The 19,811-nt window shown below is 38.9% G+C and overlaps 1 protein-coding gene across 2 annotated transcripts; it reads left to right on the top strand.

Annotated features, from left to right (window-relative positions):
* The first annotated feature begins 1,692 nt into the window (after positions 1–1,692).
* hbegfa (heparin-binding EGF-like growth factor a) lies at positions 1,693–4,952 on the top strand. 2 transcript variants are annotated; one of them, XM_041798041.1, is made up of 6 exons: positions 1,693–1,958; positions 2,610–2,849; positions 2,939–3,137; positions 3,237–3,392; positions 3,533–3,619; positions 3,720–4,952. In XM_041798041.1, the coding sequence occupies exons 1-5, from the start codon at positions 1,916–1,918 to the stop codon at positions 3,603–3,605; spliced, it is 711 nt and encodes a 236-aa protein (XP_041653975.1). In that variant the 5' UTR covers positions 1,693–1,915; the 3' UTR covers positions 3,606–3,619; positions 3,720–4,952. The 2 variants fall into 2 exon arrangements, with proteins under 2 accessions (XP_041653975.1, XP_041653976.1); XM_041798042.1 differs by lacking the exon at positions 3,533–3,619.
* The last annotated feature ends 14,859 nt before the right edge of the window (positions 4,953–19,811 follow it).

The following is a 19,811-nucleotide window of genomic DNA, read 5'->3' as shown; positions in this document are numbered from 1 at the left end:
CAGGTATGCTTTTATATTGTAGTTCCTCTTTTATCCACGTGGTGGCACAGACACACTGTGCCTTTTTCTAGCCTGAAGATCCTCTTGCAAAACCTCATCCGCCCTGATAAAACGTTGCTTTTATTACTTGTACCCTCTATAGCTGTGATCAGCAGCTGGCAGCCCAGGGCCACATCAAGCTGCTCACATCTTCCTCTCTGCCCCCAAGAACAATTACATTCAGAAAATGTGCTGAGGGAAAAAAATACTGTGGTATAACAGGTATTGTTTTTTATAAACACAGTATAGCCACTTTAAAAAAAATGAGATTGAAACAGTTTCTCAGGAATTACTTAACGTTTTATCCATTTTCAGAAATCCACCTGTCAGCCATTACTAGCAAATATAATAGATGTTAAACACATACTTATGAGTCCATTCTTGACAAAAGTCAACTTTTTGCCTTCAGACGTTTTGAGAGCAAATATCCTGCTTGGGTTTTTCATTTATAGCTGTACAGCATATTAGCATCAAACCCAGTGATGGACAACATGACAACCTCAGAAATATTCAGCTAAAATATCTCAATCGCCCCCTTGTGGATGAATGCGATATAGGATCTGATCTCACTGTTACAGGCTAAAAATTTCATACATTCAAAAGAAAGCAAAAACGTCAACAAAAATATGTACAGTTTTTCAAAAGGTTTTAGTCAGTTTGAAAGTTTGGCCCCCAAAGTGTCTGTCAAGCAAAAAGCTGGCCCTTGTGCACATGCAGTTGATGATTCCTGCTCTTTAGTGTTGGCCACACATTTTTTAAATAGGCTAGCACTATCATTATAGTAGTCCAACTTTAGGCATATGCACTTTCACACATTAGCATATGCCCTTAAAGTAAACAGAAATAAAACTGACTATGCATGTAAATCAAATTTTTAAAAAGAAGTTGGCAATAGGCTAGGTACAGAGGTGGTCTTTACCATTAGGCAAGGGTAGACAACTGCCAGCAAACATGTAGTTAATTAATATAACTGTCTCCTGCACCAGCTTGTATTCTGGCCATTTGGTATTTTAAAAGTTAAACACACTTATTTAAAGTGCAAGTAAACATTGTCATTATATAGTGGCATAAAAGCCAACCATGAATAATAACATTTAGATATGTTTGTGAGTTATTTTTTTATATTTTCATATTTTCATTTGACGTATTATATTTAAGTATCTGGCCACTTTTTTTTTAGAGGTTCTGGTTGGTAACACATGACTAAAAAATGAAATTCCCTTGAGTAAAACTTTATTTACATTTTTACACAAATGTTCATGATAATTGGATAAACCAATTCAAGTTACTTATTCAATACAATGAACAGAATATTTACATGTTTTTAAATGTGTAATGCCTCATAAAACACCCCACGTACCTGGTCAGAGCAGTAAGAATAATGTTTATCAGGAGCATTAGCGTACTGTAGCTCCAGACTAAAGTAAGTGATAACAGATTAATGAATCTAGAGGCTTACTTAATGCTTGTAATGACTCTACTAATAGTTTGTTCTGACATCAGTGCACTCTTTGAGCCATATTCGTCGATATCTTGCTTTATCTTGTCCCATACACAGCACACAGTCGGTCAGTAGTATTGTGTAGGCGGGGTAAAGTAAGGAGGAGGAGGAGGATCACACATAAATACAGCCGAGCCTCTGTCCGGACGCTCTCTTTCTGCGCTCCTTTCTGCGCTCCTTTCAGGCTCTAACAACAGAGACACCCCAGCCCTCTGAATTAAACTTAAGAGGTCGAAATCAAGCGGGATTAACCACACAAAAAAGGAAAAAAAGAAACCAAGGAATATTTAGAAGCGGAACAACAGGAAGGAATACTTGTTGATCGTCCTGTTTTTTTCACCTTTTCTACTAAGAGTCACTGGAAGTTTTTACATCATGAGGATTTTCAGTGTCGTGCTCCTGCTGGTTCACGCCTTGGGTACGTTTTTTTCCTCATATGAGATATATTTATCATGTTGACATTTACTTTCCGTGTGTCTTATCTTGGCTGTTAGTGCCAAGCCTGTCAAGTATGGCCGAGCTAGTCTTGTAAACTTCATAACCTTTAAGGCAAAGTTTTCATGATGCCAGTCTATTCAGGAGCTAATGGGGTCATCTCTCTATTTTAGAGCATGCTTTATGTAATTGGATACATTTATTTTTAACTCATATTCTTGCCTGACATTAGCTAACTGTCGGTCCATGCATTTTGTGAGTACGTAGGAGACATAGGAGAGTAGCCTATACACCATTTCAGATCTTAACTGTCCCCCTGGGAGGTGAGCCTGCTTTCTAGTTTCTGTGTCATGTTTTTGGCTGGCTTTGCTTCTGAGTAAAGCAGATATGTCCTTCCTATCCCTCAAAGGCCATGCTTTGCATCTGAGCATGTGCATTTCCTAACGGGTATTCCAGCTAAAGCCAAAAATCCCGCCTGGAGTTTCCTTGTGCACAACATGTTTCGACTTGCCCCCCAGAAGTCCTGCCCACCAAGTACCAATAGCCCCCTAGAGGATGAATTTTAAGCTGTGCTTCAGGTTTCAAACCAAACTTTGATGCACCTTTTAAACAATTTTATCATTCTTTCTTGCAGTGGTGTCCAGACTGGCCAGTGGTGCTGCTGTTGACAGGTATGAGAGCGACAGGCAACGGGACATAACTGTTATCAACTTTTTGGACACGACCAAAGACAAGAGGATAGAGGAGGAGAGCAGGAGCGCAACAACAATGGAGAAAAGTCAGGAAGAGGAGGAAGATTATGATGATGAATATTACTACGGGGAGGAATATGAAGATGGCATGTCTGGAGATTATGGAATGGATCTGCCACAAGGTAAGGTTTTTTTTTTTAATTTTTTCTTTTGTTGTTTTTCTGCTCAAAGAAAGGCAGCTGTCTTAATTTGGTGTCTTTTCTTGGATTAGTTGCCATGTCGAGCAAACCCAAAGACCCGTCCTCCATCTTGGAAGCTGAAAGAACTGAAGGAAAGAGAAGAAGAGGGAAGGGAAGAAAGAAAGGGAAAGGAAAGGGAAAGAAGAGGAACCCTTGCCTGAAGAAGTACAAGGACTTCTGCATTCATGGCACCTGCCAGTACCTGAGGGACATCCGCGCCCCCTCCTGTGTGTAAGTATCACTTCCACGTCTTTCTATACACTGTCTTTCCATCCCTCTGTATCCACTGAATAATTCACTTCAACGTCGTCCACTCTGTCTTGTGTTCAGGTGCCATCCGAGTTACTCCGGTGAAAGGTGTCAGTTCTTCACGCTGCCCTTGGAGAAGCCTCAGGAGGGATACAACCGGACCACAGCTCTCGCCGTGGTGGCGGTGGTGCTGTCATCTGTTTGCCTCACCATAATTGGCCTTTTATTACTGCTCAGGTGAGTAAAACACTCATAGTTTCAGCCACATACACACTATAACACTCATGCAGGCACAGATAAAGGGATTTAGAAGATGTTTGTCATAGTCAGACATAGATTATAGTCTAAACAAGCTCCTTCTCTTGTGTTTATTACAGGTTTCACAAGCGGGGAGCGTATGATGTAGAGAGTGAAGAGAAGGTCAAACTAGGGTTAGCGTCCAGCCACTGAGGAGACAAAGAGAGGTGAGGAAGGCCACATACACGGACAACAATCTCGTTTTAATACTTTGAGGGAATTTGGAAAGAAATTTTCTGTGGCTAATTTCCTCATTTTGTTTTTCAGGCAAAGAAACGGAAATTCTACCTCAAAATAGAAAAAGAGAAGTGATCCTGTAGGGAGGTCCTAGAAGGAAAAAGGATCGTACATGAAGAAGGGAACAGAGGTCTAAGTGTGCCTGACTCTCTGCTGCGTGTTCAGATGAAAAAAAAGAACAGCTGAACATATTCCTGAAGGCCTCGGAAAAGAAGAAGGCTCACCCGATAACTGGAATACAAACGGCCTGGAGGATGGACAGGAAATGGGACAAGTGGAAGGTGAAAAGCATGAGAAGAAGATGGACTCTGTGCTGCTCCATGATGGTGTGAAATGCGGATGTATAAGACTGAACTGTACCTGAAAAAAGTTTGTAAAAACCAGAGCTCAACCTGGATTTTTTTCTTCTCAACAGACAACATTTTGTATTTTCCTGCACAAGTCCGTCTTTTATTTTCTTTGTGTACAGTAAACGGTATATTTATAAGTTTAATTTATTTATTTAAGCTAACTGTATTTATAGAGATTTAACCACCTTCAACAAGTTTTTGAAATAAAGATGTTACACTTGTTTTTTATATTTCCTATTGGATGACATATTTATTTATGGAAAAAAGCAGAAGCTCTTTGAGAAATGAGGCATAAAAATCTGATTTCTTTCATTTTGGCACTCAGAATATGATCAATAGCACTGTGATTAATAAATTGATCATTAAATAGAAATGTTTTTGTAATTATTCAGGGGATTTCATGTAGAGAAACACCCTGCTTACGCTCTCACAGTTACATTTTTATACATGAAAGCAGCCGCCGAGCAGCTTCAAATGTAAATTTTGAGCGGTTTAGGGCCTTGCTCTAAGACGCATCAATAGTGGCAACTTCTCACACCCAAATATCCTGCAGGTTTTGGGGAGATCTTGAGGCCACATTAGGCTTAAGGTTCAGCCTAACTGTAATAATGGCAGATCAATGTCGCTAAGTTACGTTGCACTGGCTATGTACGAAAAAGAAGCAACATAAAGCTGCACGCTCAACATCTGTATCGTTAAGAAACTGTAAAAAGGGAGTCAATTATCTGATGCACTGTATGATTTAATTGTCTTACTATCATTATAGGACAAACTCCCTCATTTCCATGTTCAGCTGTCAAACAAAAAAATGTGAATTAAAATGTTCCACCCTTTCAAATCCTGCCCTGCCGTTTTGAAGTGATTGTTATTTATGTGATTTTTTTCAGATCAACATTAAAAAAGATCAAAGTTACACTTTCTTGAAGTTTTGATGTTATTCACAGAAGCTCAAAGCATAAATTCATCCTTGCATTGTATTCCTATTATTTTATTGTGATAAGTCAATTTTGGTCTTTCACCAAAACCTTCACAAATGTATCTTATCTCGAGGTAAAGCTGGTATTGTGGTAAGTTTACTTGTGATAAGATATCATTATTTGGCGATAGAAAAAACTAAAATCCACTCAAAAAAAAACTAGAAAACAGAGCATGTGGAAATGTATGAATGCATTTTAGCAGCCCCAAATGAATATAGGATTTAAAAAAAATCTTTGTTTACTGTGTTTTCCTATGCATTACCTATAGAAAGTACTTACCAATTTTAAGTCCAGCCACAAATTCTCTATTGGATTAAGGTCTGAGCTTTGACTTGGCCACTCCAAAACATTCACCTTGTTGTCTTTAAATCATTTCTATGTAGCTTTGGCTCTATGCTCGCTGGAAAATGAATCTTCCAGGGCCGGCTGCCAAGAATCATACCCACACCATGATGCTGCCACCACCGTGCTTCACAGTGGGGATGGTGTGTTTGTGGTGATGTGCGGTATTTGCTGTCCTCAAAACATAGCATCTTGTCTAATGGCCAAAAAGCACCATTTTGGTCTCATCAGACCAAAAAATGTCTTAGACTCCAACATGGAGTCTCTGACAAGCCTTTTTAGGATCTCCAGTTGAGATTTCATATGAGTTTTATTCAACATAAAAATTTTGATTGATGAAGAACCTGGCAACAGTTGTATGCAGAGTATCTCCCATGTCAGCTGCTGATGTTTGTAACTCCTTCAGAGTAGTCATAGGTGTCTTGGAGGCCTCTCTCACTTGTCTCCTTGCACGGCCACTCAGTTTGTGAGGACAGCCAGATTGAGGCAGGTTTATACATGTGGGTGATGTTCAGAGCCTTGGAATTTTTTGTATCCATCCCCTGACTTACAGTTTTCAACAACCTTTTCTCTGAGTTGCTTGGGGTGTTCTTTTGTCCTTATGGTGTAATGGTAGCCAGGAATACTGATGAACCAGTGACTGGCCCTTCCAGACACAGGTGTCTTTATACTTCAATCACTTGAGATACATTCACTGCACTCTACTTCACTAAAGCCTGATTCATGCTTCTGTGTCGCGTCAATGGCATACGCTATCGTTGACAATTCGAAGTTCTGCGTTGAGGGAAAGCGTCGCTCTACAATTCACCACCATGCCGCTAGGGAGTGTAGCTGTGTGTGTGTGTGTGTGGTTTCAGAGGGGTCACATCCGAATCCTTGTTTATCTTCCGGTCACAGAAAACAATGGCGACCGAGGTGAAGCGGGTGTGTTTAGAGTTGGAGCTCATCAATATCGACAAACAAATTCTTTTGTTGCAAATGTTTAAGCGCAGGTGATAGGGAAGATGTTTGCAGAGGTGGTCTGTATGACCACTAAACGAGTCGAGGCTGAGAACAGGTGAATTAACCACACTGATTCGCCCACTGAGGGACATGGATGAAGAAATGACGTTTTGAGCAGACCAATCACAGCCCTTGTGGTCCGCATTGCCGCGATGTGTAGTTAGGATTTTTTGGAGGTACGCGTCAGGCGTTTGCGTCGTGTCGACAATGCAGAGGGCTTTGCATAGCTTCACAATTGATGCGACGCAGAAGCATAAATTAGGCTTAATTGTACTAACACCAATTGGCTGGACCTCTGTTGAATTAGGTCAGTCACTTTAAAGGGGGAAATTATTTATGCAGACACTTATTTTCTATTACATATTTTTGTTCAGCTGACATTACTTAGAAATCTGCTTTCACTTTGACATTCAAGAGTTTTTTTTAATCAAAAAAGTCAAATTATATTGACCATGATTGATTTATAAAATCAATTATAGGATAAAACATCCAAGGGGGTGAATACTTTTTAAAGGCACTTTAAATGCATGTCCTCATTGGGCTTCCATATTGTATCAGAATGATCAAAGTAATGTGTTCATTTAGCATTTATGGTGTTTTAGATCAGTTAAGTAAGGTCAAGTTTATTTTCACCCTTTGGTGCACTTCCTGAGTCAGGCAGCACATTTATGTGGTATTTTCGAACAGCCGGTGTGGATAATGATAACACCGGTCTGTTCTTTTGGCCCATTCAAGAGCTGTAATAATAGTAAAGATAATATTTTTATTTCCCTTGTGTCTGACGTGTGTGCAACAGCTTGTAACCAAGGCACCTGTATCCTGGCCATCACTGCTATTATGTTCAGTACTCCAAAGGCAAATATTTTTAGCACTGTGAAGGTACATGGTCAGAAATCTCTCCTCATTTTTTATATTTCTAATACAACAGTATCAGAGTATAATCACTTCGCTGTGCATGTACTGTGGTGTTTCTCCGAGGTCTTTCTCCTTGATTCACATGTGAAACTGTGACTTTACCAACTTCACGTGTTGATAAACAGTATCATCAGACTGACTGACGGATCAATCACTAAGAGTACGGTGCCCTGTGGCTGTGTACTGAGCCATAGAGCAACAGATGTGCAGTGTGTAGGCCGAGAAAACACCTGATGTTCAGCTAGAGTACATCATGCTGCTGCACCACACACCATTACTCACACAGCCAACAGATGTCACGTTCAAAGACACACCACTAAATACACCATCTGAGACGTGAACCAGCCCCGAACGCCGCAAAGTTCAGAGAGACCACATATATACTTGCAGGATGCAACAATGCTGTCACACACAGGTTTAATGGGGGTAAGTACGTCTAAAGACCCAGCTGGACTCAAAGGCAGGCAGAGACCCAGCCGAATGTTAGTCACCCCTTGAAGTTACCTCCTACACGGATGTTGTTACACCGACACAGTGTGTATTACTGTGTGTGTGGGAATGTGGTAGAGTTATGCCTTCAAGCTGGGTCTGTTGGTTAGAGGGGTTAACCGAACCATTACAGGCAAAAATCCACAGCAAAACACACATGTTTACATGTTTGCTATGGGACGTTTGTGGGTTTGATTCCCATACTGTCTATATTTACTAAATAAACAAGATGTGGATGAGTGCTCACTCGGGGTGGGGGTGGGGGGTTCAGCTGAACCATTAGGGTGTGGCACCTGATTCAGAACTTTTCAAACCAGTTTAGCAGTGAGGAGCTAAGAAACAACAATTTAGCATGTTGCTTTCTCAGAAATCCATAGACAGATTTCTACCTGCCCAGTTCGTTCTTTTAGTAGATAAACTAAAGGCATAAAAATGTGTTTTATTAAACCCTGCATACTTCATTTAGTCTTACAATCAACACTTGAACTACTGATGGTGGTTACGTGCCTTCACAAGGTTTACTATTGCTGGACAGTGAAAGTACAGTGATGGGTCAAGAAGAGAGATGGGGGTGGGTTTTTAACCTTGAGTGTGTACCTCCCAAAAGAGGTCATTTCACCTTAAGTCAGAGTAGAAATTTGTGCAAAGTGTGAAGAAAATCCCAGAAAATGTTCTGAAGGTATCACATTCACAAGTATGGTCTGGATGGGCATACATGGATATTCTGTATGAAAAGACGACTGGAAAAAATGATGCCTTAGCCCCTGGTTATCTCTGGCACAGAGGGAAAACAAACCTCACGATTTATTCACAAGCATAAAATCAATAAAAAGAGCAAATGACCTGAATCTGACACACAATGAGCTTGCAAATGGTAAGCCTGATATATTTTACAGGGGTTATGATGTAGTTGCTGTCTTATGTAAGCCTCAAATGATATGATTAGTAAAAAAAAAAGTCATACTGTCAAATAAATTTACTCAAGTTAAAGTCAAAAGTAATTAATTAAACTTTATGTTAAGTAAAACAACAAAATCTGGAGTGTAAATCATCAGGGTTAGTCCAATTCTGTAGAGAGTCAACTGATCTTATCTCTGCCCACTGCCATTTCAAATGGAAGCAATGTTTTTCTGTCATGACCTTGGGCAGAGTGTTTAGATGTGTTTCAGATGTTGCCTGTTTATAGTGTTTTAAAATCTTAGACACGTCTGCACCATGAGCGAAGTTATCCACTAGGTTAGTCACTTCCCATCTATAGTCTGCAGTAAAGGGTGGTGCACTGATTTTCAGAAACCTTACTTTGCCATAGGTGTTCAAAAAAGCTGACAGTCGTTAAGTATGAAAAGTGCATTGCAATGTGTCAATAATTAAAATAGCAAACTATTCAGATTTACACCAATAGTGAAAGCAAATAACACAATGTGTCAAAAGAATACTTTAACGTGTAAAAAAAAACACTGTGTTTAAAAAATGGCACTATAAGAGAGTTAAAATATTAAAACTTTCCAAAGTAGAAATTTAGCTCAGAACTGGTGATAATAATGTAAACTCAGAAAAAGTGTTACATTTAACACTATGGGAGTTAAATTAACATTGATGATATTCCTGTGTACTGAGTACTGAGCAGCTACTTTTCATACCTGAGTTTAACTTGATCTTTCTCTGATGGAGCTTCAACCAGGATGTTTAAGTAAAGTACCTTCATAATAAAGTGAAATGCAACAGCTGTTTTGGATGAAATGATGAAGCATTCTTATACTGATGGTCACGTATTGTTAATGCAAACAACTTGTCAGTTTCATGACATTAACAGATAGATAGAACCTCCTCATTTTTTAGTTTTTTACTCAGTAAATAGAGCTCTAAAAATGTTGTGAATTACAACACCCTCCAAAATACACTTGAATAAAAGCAAAAGTACTATTTTAAAGATGTACTCAGAACCATTAAAGTACAGAAAAAGCTACTGGATAACAGTAATTTGAGTAAATATAATCAGGTACTTTCCATCACTGGGATTATTCCAAATGAAGTGAAGGATAAAGTGGGAATCATCCATGTAGACGGATTTATTGTTGCCCTGCAGGGTTTATAAAAAGTATTAACTCCCTTTGATAGTTTACCCTTTTATTGGTTTTATAACTCAATTATGGTCAATTTAACCAAGCTTTTTGCAGCCTCACGTCATCCATCCTGCTGGCTTTACTTCCTGTCACTCATTTCCTCTCTGGGACGGTGGGCTCCTGTACCCATAGCCTTCCATCGACTGCTGTTATAAGCTGCGTGTGCACATTCGTTCCACTGTGTTTTTAGGTCTTGTAGTTCTGAACTTGTCCTGAGTGTTTCCAGAAAAAAGACTTACAAAGACTTTCACCCAAGGTTGCTGCTAGGTTTGTACTCATCAGAAACTAACTGAAGTGGCAGGCGAGCTAAGTCAGGCTTTGTTGAATAAATGCATTTTCAGTGGCTGCAACATTACGCTGATGACTATGATTTTTCCACTTCAGATATATGAATCTTATTTTCTATTCTGTCAACATTTAATGCAGTATGTACAGCAGGAACATGCGCATGCATATTTACACACGTGTTCGTGTGTTTGTATGTGTGGCGGCAGGGGCTAGTCATTTACAGTAGTGGAGCCACCTAATCCCGGCCTCTCAATGTCAAGTAGCAGAGCACACAGAAATAGTGCTGTGCAGTCATGCTCACATAGCTGCTATTCACGGGCTGATGGCCACCAAAGAGTCTGAATGCTGAGAGAGAAGGGAGTTCACTGTGTTCTGTTTCTCAGAGGTCTGATGGACCACAGCCAGGAAATAATGTTGGCTATGGCAGCACATCATCAGCCATCGATGCTACAACACTGCAGATTTTCCCTTGTAGGGTCACAGTAACGGCTTCACTAAATCTGCATGGCATTTGATCTCACCTTCTGAATGTTCTTGGATGTTCCTAAAGAGACTCAAACTGGGTTGTTTCCACAACACAGGGGACATTTCTTTGTAGGTCGGCCAAATTTTATTGCAGGTGGCAAATTTCATTGTGCCCCAGTTCTGGGTGAATTGTCTGTGCACCAATAACGCCATTGTTTAAGGTATCTTTGGGCGGAAACTGGTTACATAAGACGTGTTCATGTAACCTAATCTCAAGTGTCTTTGTCTTTTATATCAAACTATTTTATACCAAAGTGTTTCCAACAAATGTTCAACAAAGACTGTTATGAACACGCCATACTGAACAGTTTTATGGGGTTAGTCTTCTAAAGATGTAACTTATAGTTAAAGGACTTTTTGTATGAGGAAGGATGTTTATAAGAAATAAGACTACTTTGCTGTTTAAGATATGGTTTCAAATCATCATTTGAGTGGGCTATAAATGTCGCTGAGTCATCATGGTCTGATATTTTTCTCTATAAAGCTTTTATGAAAAGATCTAAATCCATTAGCAAAGTGAAGCACTCAGATGTGGTTGATTTGTTGCCAAATAGACCTAAGTAATCAGATGCTGTAGTGGTTGCATGGATTGAAGCTGTGTAAGGAGGCTGAGTTTGTTGTGAAAGGTGCTTCCTGGCCTGCTGAGGTGACACAATGGGTAATTTCCACACTTGTATGGAAGTGCGCACGCCAACAGTTGGAAATATAATCATTCCCTGACCGGATATTATCAACAGGAACAAATTAATACCTAATGAATGAGGTTTGTAGTGTGTCATAGTCTTCTTTGGATGTTATATGAGTGTTATATGCTGTTCCGGTCAAAGTTGTGAGCAACTTTCTGTTCTGCCCCACGTGGACAATGCAGCCATCTTACCTACTTGCTGATCCTGTCCTGATTGTGGAAATGTAATTTTCTGGTGTCTTTTAACAACCATATGTATCACACTTTGTTCCTTAACCTTCATATTGATCAGGGGTCAATTTTCACTTGTTTTCAAAATAAATATGTATTTATTTGATGTAATAGCCTAAAAATAACACTGATGGTTCCCTACTACCAACAGTGTTGGGGGTAACGCGTTACAAAGTAATCCGTTAGAGTACTCAGATTACTTTTTTGTTGTAACGAGTAATGTAACGGGTTGGTTTTACAATTCAAGTAATCCTGTTATTAATTACATTTTCATAAAAGTAATCCGTTACTGAAAGAAAAATCCCAAATTTCCTCTCTCTTCCATGGCTTCAAAAAGAGAGTGAGAAAAACAAAGGAAGCTCTTTGAAGCATCTGCTCTATTTGTCCTTCTTTCTTCCTGTAGTCATGTTCTGAAGTGTCGTCGCTGTATGCATCCAGCTGGATAGCAGGTGCCTTTTCTCTCCAACACACAGTAGAGACCTTGCAGCATTCTTTAGCCTCTTGGCCAGCCGAGGCAGATGAATGAATGCGCTGATCACTGGATTTGCTGTTGGTTTCAGTGAATAACCGATTTCTCATGCAAAAGTTTAGATTTTCTTCCAGCGTCCGCTGGCGAAACTGGCCACTTGACTCCCTCAGTTTTTTGGGGGGCATTTTGTGCTGATGCTGAATATTGTAGAACTTTTAGCTTAGATTACTTCCATCCCGGCTTCTCCACTTCGTGCTCTGATCTCTGTGGCTTTGATCTACCGTCTCTTCCGTGTTCCAACGACATATCCCATAAGCCACAAAATTACTCACAGGGAGCATGAAAGTGCCCCCTTGTGCCAGCCGCTGAAAAAACACTTTGACGTATATTTACGTAAATGGCACTCAAGTGTTGGCTTTTAAATGACGTATATATATATATATATATATATGTCAATGGCACTCAGTGAGTTAAAAGCTCCGTTTGCTTTCATTGAATCAGCTGTACAGCCGTTCCAATTATGCGCTGTTGCACAGCGTTCCAGTGATTCTGTCTACCTCTGCTCAGCTTGTTGTCAGATTGTGAGCATGTTAAAGAGCTGTAAAGGTTTTCCTGTCTGTTAGTGGTGTTCTCAGGCTGCAGAGATACAGATCATGGACTGTAAATTATGCTGTACATTGGCATTAGATTTATATCATATCACATCATATCATGTCTCATATAGATCATATTGTTTCATGTCATCTTGTATCCCATCATATTTCCTGTTTCATATGTTTCTTATAATATATAATACCATGGTGCATTATATCCCATCCTATCATATCGCATTGTATTGTATTGTATCGTATCTATGATATGATATGATATGATATGATATGATATAATATGATATCATATCATATCATATCATATCATATCATATCATGTCATTTAGATTGGATTGCATTGATTCGTATCATATCATAATTAATAGATTGGATTATATCATGTTGTATATTTTGTCCTGAATGAATCCATAGTCTTGTATCATATATTCTGTTTCCTATGTTTCTTATCATATCTAATCACATCACATTGTCTCCTATCGTGTGCATGGATTGCATCATGTTGTATGTTTTGTATCGTGTGATTGCAGTGCATTATATACCGTATGTTCTGTTTTGTACATTTCTTATTACATCGTAATGTATCAAATCATATTGCATCACAGTACATCCTATCATATATCATATTGTATAATTTAGATCCCATCGTATCATTTTTATTGTATAGTACAGTATTATATTTAGCATATAATTTTCATATCATTAAGATCACATAGCATTGTTTCATATCATATTGTATCATATTACATTGCATCTTTTATTTTGAATAACTGCGTCATATTATATATGTTTTGTTTTGTATGTTCCTTATCATAATAGTATCATATCGCATCGCATTGCATTGCAGTACATCATATCATATCATATCATATCATATCATTTACATCCCTTATTATTGCATTTTACTATATTGTATCTTTTTTTATTATATTGTAATTGTAACGTATAAACTCTATCATATCATGCCATATCATTTAGATCCAATTGCATTGTTTTGTATTACATCATATTGTCTGGATTGCATCATGTTGTAATTTTTGTATCTTAGGATTGGATTATATCATATATTTTGTTTTGAATGCTATGATTTTATTGTATCATACTGTATCATGTGGAATCTTATCCATCAAATCATAGCAAATCATGCCATATCATTTAGTTTGCATTGCATTGTTTTAAATCATATTGCATTGTATGGATTGCATTATATCATGGATGTTTTATATCGTATGGTTACATCGTGTTGTATCAGTTGATCTGTTTTGTATGTTTCTTATTGTATCGTATGGTATAATATTGTGTTGTTTCCTTTATTTTGATATTGTAATATATTGTATTTCATCATATGGTATTGCATGATAGTGTATGTGACTTAATCCTACCACATTGTATGGCACTGTATCGTATTGTATGTATGGTATGGCATATTATTATATTGTGTGGTGTGTTGTATCAAACTGAATCTTATCATATTATATCACTGATTGTGGAAATTTGCTGTGGAAGGTGTAAAAAAGTCTCTTTAGTGTGCTATCTATATCTTCTTCTAACACCTTCGTAATGATAGTAGTTTAGGGGTAGTAATATCTATATATGAATAATAAATCATGTCACTGATTTGAATTTTAAGCTAATAAAGGGACATCATATCAACTTCAGCCTGTTTAATAACCAGCCCACAACTCCTCACAAGAGCTTCAGATCAGTTATGTTGGCATGTTTGTGTTTCCAGCATGCTAGCACAGCATTTAGTCCCTAACCACTCCCGAAGTACTAACACCGACAGTGTGCCACTCACCCCTGATTGATGAGGTGATAACAGCGGCACAGTCATTGTCGCACGACCAAAAGAGACTGTGATGGATCAGTGAGTGTTGTACACAGTCTTACACATAGAGGACAGCCAAAGAGGAGGAGGGGAATGAAGAGATAAGGTCAACACTGAAACATGAGAGGGCGGTGAAGTGACAGGGATGGAGAGTGGGTCAAGGTGAAAACTTCTACTTAGGAGGGTGCTGGCTTGTCTTCGCCTGTGTGTGGATAAAAAAGATTAAGGTGCTCAAGAAGCGACGTCACTGTCACAGTCTGACATAGCTGTCACTCTTCCTACTGTGGTCCTTCACTTTGATTTAACCTTCAGTTCCTGTGAATCACGGGTTTTATGCTTTGTTCCTGTCCTCCTTACATTCCTGTCCCCTCCTCCGTTTCCTCATCCTTTTCCGGTCTCCTTTTTTTTCTTCCTTCTTCAACTGCTAAAACCAACATGTGCTCAGTGATGGTCTTATTGTGCAGAAGAAACAAAATCAGTCTCTGCAGCCTGCAACAGGCAAAGAATATTAAGTAACAAAAGACGTTTCTCTATTTTAGAGGATATTTGCTTTCTGACCAACACCCCTCATTTGTTTGTTAAAAGGAGTCGTCATTCTTGAGTCATGTGTACTTCTTCCACTACTTCATGCCGCCTCTTTAAACTTTAAACATTTTATTTTACCCACTGCTTCAAAGTCTTCATGAAAATAATGAAACTCAAGGCACAAGATTCTGGACTAGATAACAATAAAAAATAAATGAGCTGCTTCACCTGCACAGTGAAGGAAAAACTACTGTTAGCCTTGTATGGTGTTGAACCATGTATTTTTCAAGATAGTCTTGCTGCAGACCACGCATCTCTGACTGCCACCATCACAGACCATTGATCTGAGACACCTACTATTTTTTAAGTGTCATAGTGCCAGTACAACATTTTATTTTGTTTTTTAAATTAAATTTTATTCATACACAAAGTCTGGCAGTTACTTTCATGAAATAACCACATTTCAAATAGAACAGACTAAGTTACATTTCCTAAATAAAACAGAGAAAAAGGTCAGGGATATAATCCAGGGTTGAATTATGTGGCATGCTTTAGCTTTGTTAGCTTTAGCTAAATTTAATATTTATATCGTTAATGTTACAACGGTATGTAAGCTTGTGTAGCTACAGTGGAGCTTTAGCTTTTGCAACATGAGCTTTAGCAAACATAGCTTAGTTAGCTATGAAGGCAAGGTAGCTACATGGCTTAATTAGTTTAGCAAACATAGTATAAGCTAATCCAGCAAACATAGCATTGTTAGCTTGAGCTTTAATAGATATATAACTATTCTCCAGGAATAAAATATGGGTTTATGAGATTTGCAAATCTGTAAAAGGTGTAGTCTTTAGCCTCATTAATACATAGCTTATGTAGCTAACATAGCTAATGTAGCATCATTCGCTTTAGCCTTGGCTACTTTAGCTACTTAGCTATGTTATGTACATTATCTACATAGCTCACATGACTTGGCTAGCTTTATTGTTAGCTATATTAGCTACATAGCTAAATTATCTAGTAGCTCTGATACCTTAATCCTTTATCTATTAGGGCTACTTTGCTGAATTAGTTACTTAGCTATGTTATCTGCATTATCTATGTAGCTAACGTAGCTTTATTAGCCTTACCTGTAGCTATGTCATCTGTGTTGGATTGTTTTTTTGTGGAGGATGAGCATTGTCTCTGTAAGCATACTGTTTACTTGGCTTTAGTAATCATTTTTCAAGGTTTTGCAGGTCCGATTTTTGACTTTTAACTATCCTAACCCTTTAGGATAATGATAAATGGAACTTTAAACCAATTCTATTTGAAAGCTTTTAGCATGTATTTTAATCCAACATAGCTTCACTAGCTATGTTGTTAATGTTACTACATAAGCAAAACAGCTAAGTTGGCTTTAAAAAATGTAGCCAAAGCCGATGTAGCTATGTAGAGCACACCTACATAGCTTACCTAGCTGCTTTGTGAGCTTATCCTTAGCTACATAGCTAAGCTAGCTATGTAAGCTACGCTGGCTACGTTAAAAATGTTTTTATGGAGGACAAGCTTTTTTCTGTAAGCAAACTGTTGACTCACTTTAATTAAACAAGTCGTGATCAAGTTTTGCAGGTCAGGTTTTTAACTTTTGGTATCTTAACTGTTAATCCTTCGGTCACCATAACCCTAAACAGAAGTTAAATCCTGTTTTATTTCGATGAAACATCACAGGAGGCTAAATAGCCAAACTTGAAACGGCACTGTGAATAAGCCTGTAAAGCTAGCTGTGGTTAAAGTTAATGAAACTACCAATCTAGCCATGAAGCTAAAATACTCAGTGCTTTAATTTTGTTGCGCTAGGTGGGAGGATTCTGCTGAGGAGCCACAGTGTGTCATCGAGCTCCCCATTCTGCCCTGCCCCCAAAATACTGAACCATAAAGGGATGAAACTCTTACTAAATGGTTTTCAGTCATTTCCGTTATCTATAGCAACTTTTCTTATAATGTGTTTAGAGACACTGACTTTGCTTTAAAGAACACAGCCTGTCTGATTCAGTGTTGTTTACAACATCCCATCTTGTATATGCATGAAACCTGAATCCCATGCGGTAAAGTCAGACTTGGCTTTGGTATAAGAATAGTTCTAATGTATTTGCGTTACTAAATGTAAATACACCTAATGGCTGTAGCCTAAAAATGCCAGACATACCTGACATGCTGTTTCATATTTTTTGCAATTTATATAGTTTAAAATGTCAAGTTAAGATTTGGTTGCAAAGTTGCCTGATTTATATGCTTGGGTCCCCCATATTTTAAAGTCTGCCCCTGCTCCACACTGCTGCTTTCTATGTTGGTGGTTTTAAAAAAGCAGCCCAGCTCAGTCATGTCCCTCTGGCAGCAGGAGTTGGGCAGGGATACCAGCAGATTCTCCTCTGCTTATGTCACCCTGCTGGACACACACTTGTTATGTACCATGGTCACACTATTAAATTCTGGCTGAGGTCTATTTAGGCTCCGAGGAGGCTGATGGTGGCATCACATTACCTGCAGGGTAAGAGGGGGAGAGAGAGTTAGAGGCAGAGAGAGGGTGGGGGGAGTGGGCATGGTTTAAGACAGGATCAAGGAAGGAAACTGGAGATTCTGGATGTAATTGACCATTACCCTAAACGCTGTAACCACTACCACACAGCCACACACATACAAAAAAAAGTCGAACAAACAACAGCGTGCCAGCAAACAGACAGGAAGACTGGATGACTGCATGCTTGACTCATCTGTTTTCTCTGCCCCATACTGTTCTCTGGAATAAAAAAACTCCTCCTATATCCGCCCAGTGTGTATGTTTGTGTGCAGAAACAGGCGCATAATGGTGGTTTGAGAAGATCAGCCGAACGCGTGCTGCCCAGCTGAGCTGTCTAACACCGCAGCTTATGACAAAGGAGAGGCGGACGGATGTCAGAGCAGACGGCAGCAGGCTCTGGTTACCGCAAGGAGTGGGTTCCAGGCATTCTTCTTCTCTGTGTTTCCTTTGTGGTCTGCTGCTGTTGAAATTTAAAAAAAAAATACACCTCAACCTCGCCTCCATCGCCACCTTCCCTCATCCCCTTTGCAAACTATTTAGGCAATCTTATTGTTCCAGTTTGAACTTGAAAGAGATGTTGGGAAAGAGATTTCCCTTGTGGTGAAACACCTCTGAGATATTTGTATTTGATACACAGGCAAGAGAGGAAACTGGGCCCTCCAAAGAACCACAAAAACAAGGATGAGCCTTTCTATTTGTTGTGCCGAGGATCAGATATAATTACAGATCACTAATCTATCTGTCCATTACTAAAACCCCAAACAATCAGTCTGATAAATTTAGGGATGCTACAATGCAGTGTGATGACTTTGTGATGGTCACACTGTCATGGCTGCCTATTGTGACCTGATAACATTTAATAGAGCTGAGATAAAGTCTGCCCACAAGAAAAAAGCTTATTCTCCATAGAAGAACACTCTAATGCCGCTAATAAAGCTAAGGCTTAAGCTAACAAAGCTACATTAGCTAATAGTAGATGTAGATAAAATAGATAAGTAGGTAACCTTGCAGATGCTAAAGCTAACAAAGCTACATTAGCTATGTAGGTAACATAGCTGAAGACTGTACACCTTTAACAGATGTGCGAATCTTATGAGCCCATGTGTTATTAATTCAAATGCATAATGTAGCTAAATCTATGTATGCTGTATGTTTTGTAAAGCTAACTTAGCTATATAGTTACATTACCTACATAGCTAACTTAGCTACATTTGTTAAAGTTCATGTTGCTAAAGGTTATGTTGCTTAAAGGGGCTCGATGCAAGATTTAGAAAAAAATTATCGTAGCAACACTGCCGGCCATTAGGCAAACTACAACAACACTGTGTTGCTCCTCCACGACAGCGTGCTCCTTGCTCATGAACGGGCCTCCAGTTTATCAGCTGATACGCACGCACACCAAGGTGATTTACCGGCATCATGTATACAGAGGGGGTAAGGGCAGTAACACTTAAAAGTTCCACAAACTAAAAATGATATGAACAAAGTATATTTGAACCTCTAGTGCGGTCACATCATGTTAAATATTGGTTCATATGAGGCGATTTAAAAGGGACAATATTTTTGCAATCGTTTCTATGAATGAACAACTTCGCTACTTAGTGCGGCATTGACCAATTTTATTGTCTTTTTACGTGTGTAATGTGTTATGTGTATTGATTGGGACGCGTTTTAGAGCAGAAGCAATGGGCTAACATTGCTCGGCTCTCATAATGGTGCCTCGACCGCAGATATCAGATAGCTGACATTATGTGTTGAAGATATTTTATGAACTAAGTATCAAAAAATAAACTCAGTAAGTTGAGTCCAGTGCCAGGAAGCAAGAAAAAGGTGCAATATTATCTGGAAAACCCTAAATGAGCAATGTGACATCCTCGTTGCTAACGTGATGTAGCATATGGTTTATACAACATAAACCACTACACTGTATTTCATGGTCCGGAGTGATGCCTTACCTTTTCAACAGAAACACAGCCATCTCTGGATCGGTATTTATCCCGAGCCCCGAGCGACGCTCCCTTCATTTCTCAAATGCTCCACCGATATTTAGCTTGATGGGCTTCAGCAGATTAAACTATGTTAGTTTTTTATGTTTTCGCGGAGTTTGTGTGGGTGTTTTGGCTGAGCTAGCCAGTCGTTTAGTTGCGGAAGCAGCCTTCTTCATTGCCATTTCTGTCTTTCTCTCCATTCAACATGCCATTGTCAGGTATA

This window comes from Cheilinus undulatus, linkage group 10 (assembly GCF_018320785.1).
Source record: "Cheilinus undulatus linkage group 10, ASM1832078v1, whole genome shotgun sequence".
Taxonomy (NCBI): Eukaryota; Metazoa; Chordata; class Actinopteri; order Labriformes; family Labridae; genus Cheilinus; species Cheilinus undulatus.
The sequence above is the reverse complement of the archived record's forward strand: the minus strand, read 5'-3'. Positions and strand labels throughout refer to the sequence as shown.

Coding starts and splice junctions, on each gene's coding strand:
- hbegfa (XM_041798041.1), top strand. CDS start 1,916: ATGAGGATTTTCAGTGTCGTGCTCCTGCTGGTTCACGCCTTGG. Junction 2,850..2,938: donor TGGAATGGATCTGCCACAAG/GTAAGGTTTTTT, acceptor TTCTTGGATTAG/TTGCCATGTCGAGCAAACCC. Junction 3,138..3,236: donor ATCCGCGCCCCCTCCTGTGT/GTAAGTATCACT, acceptor TCTTGTGTTCAG/GTGCCATCCGAGTTACTCCG.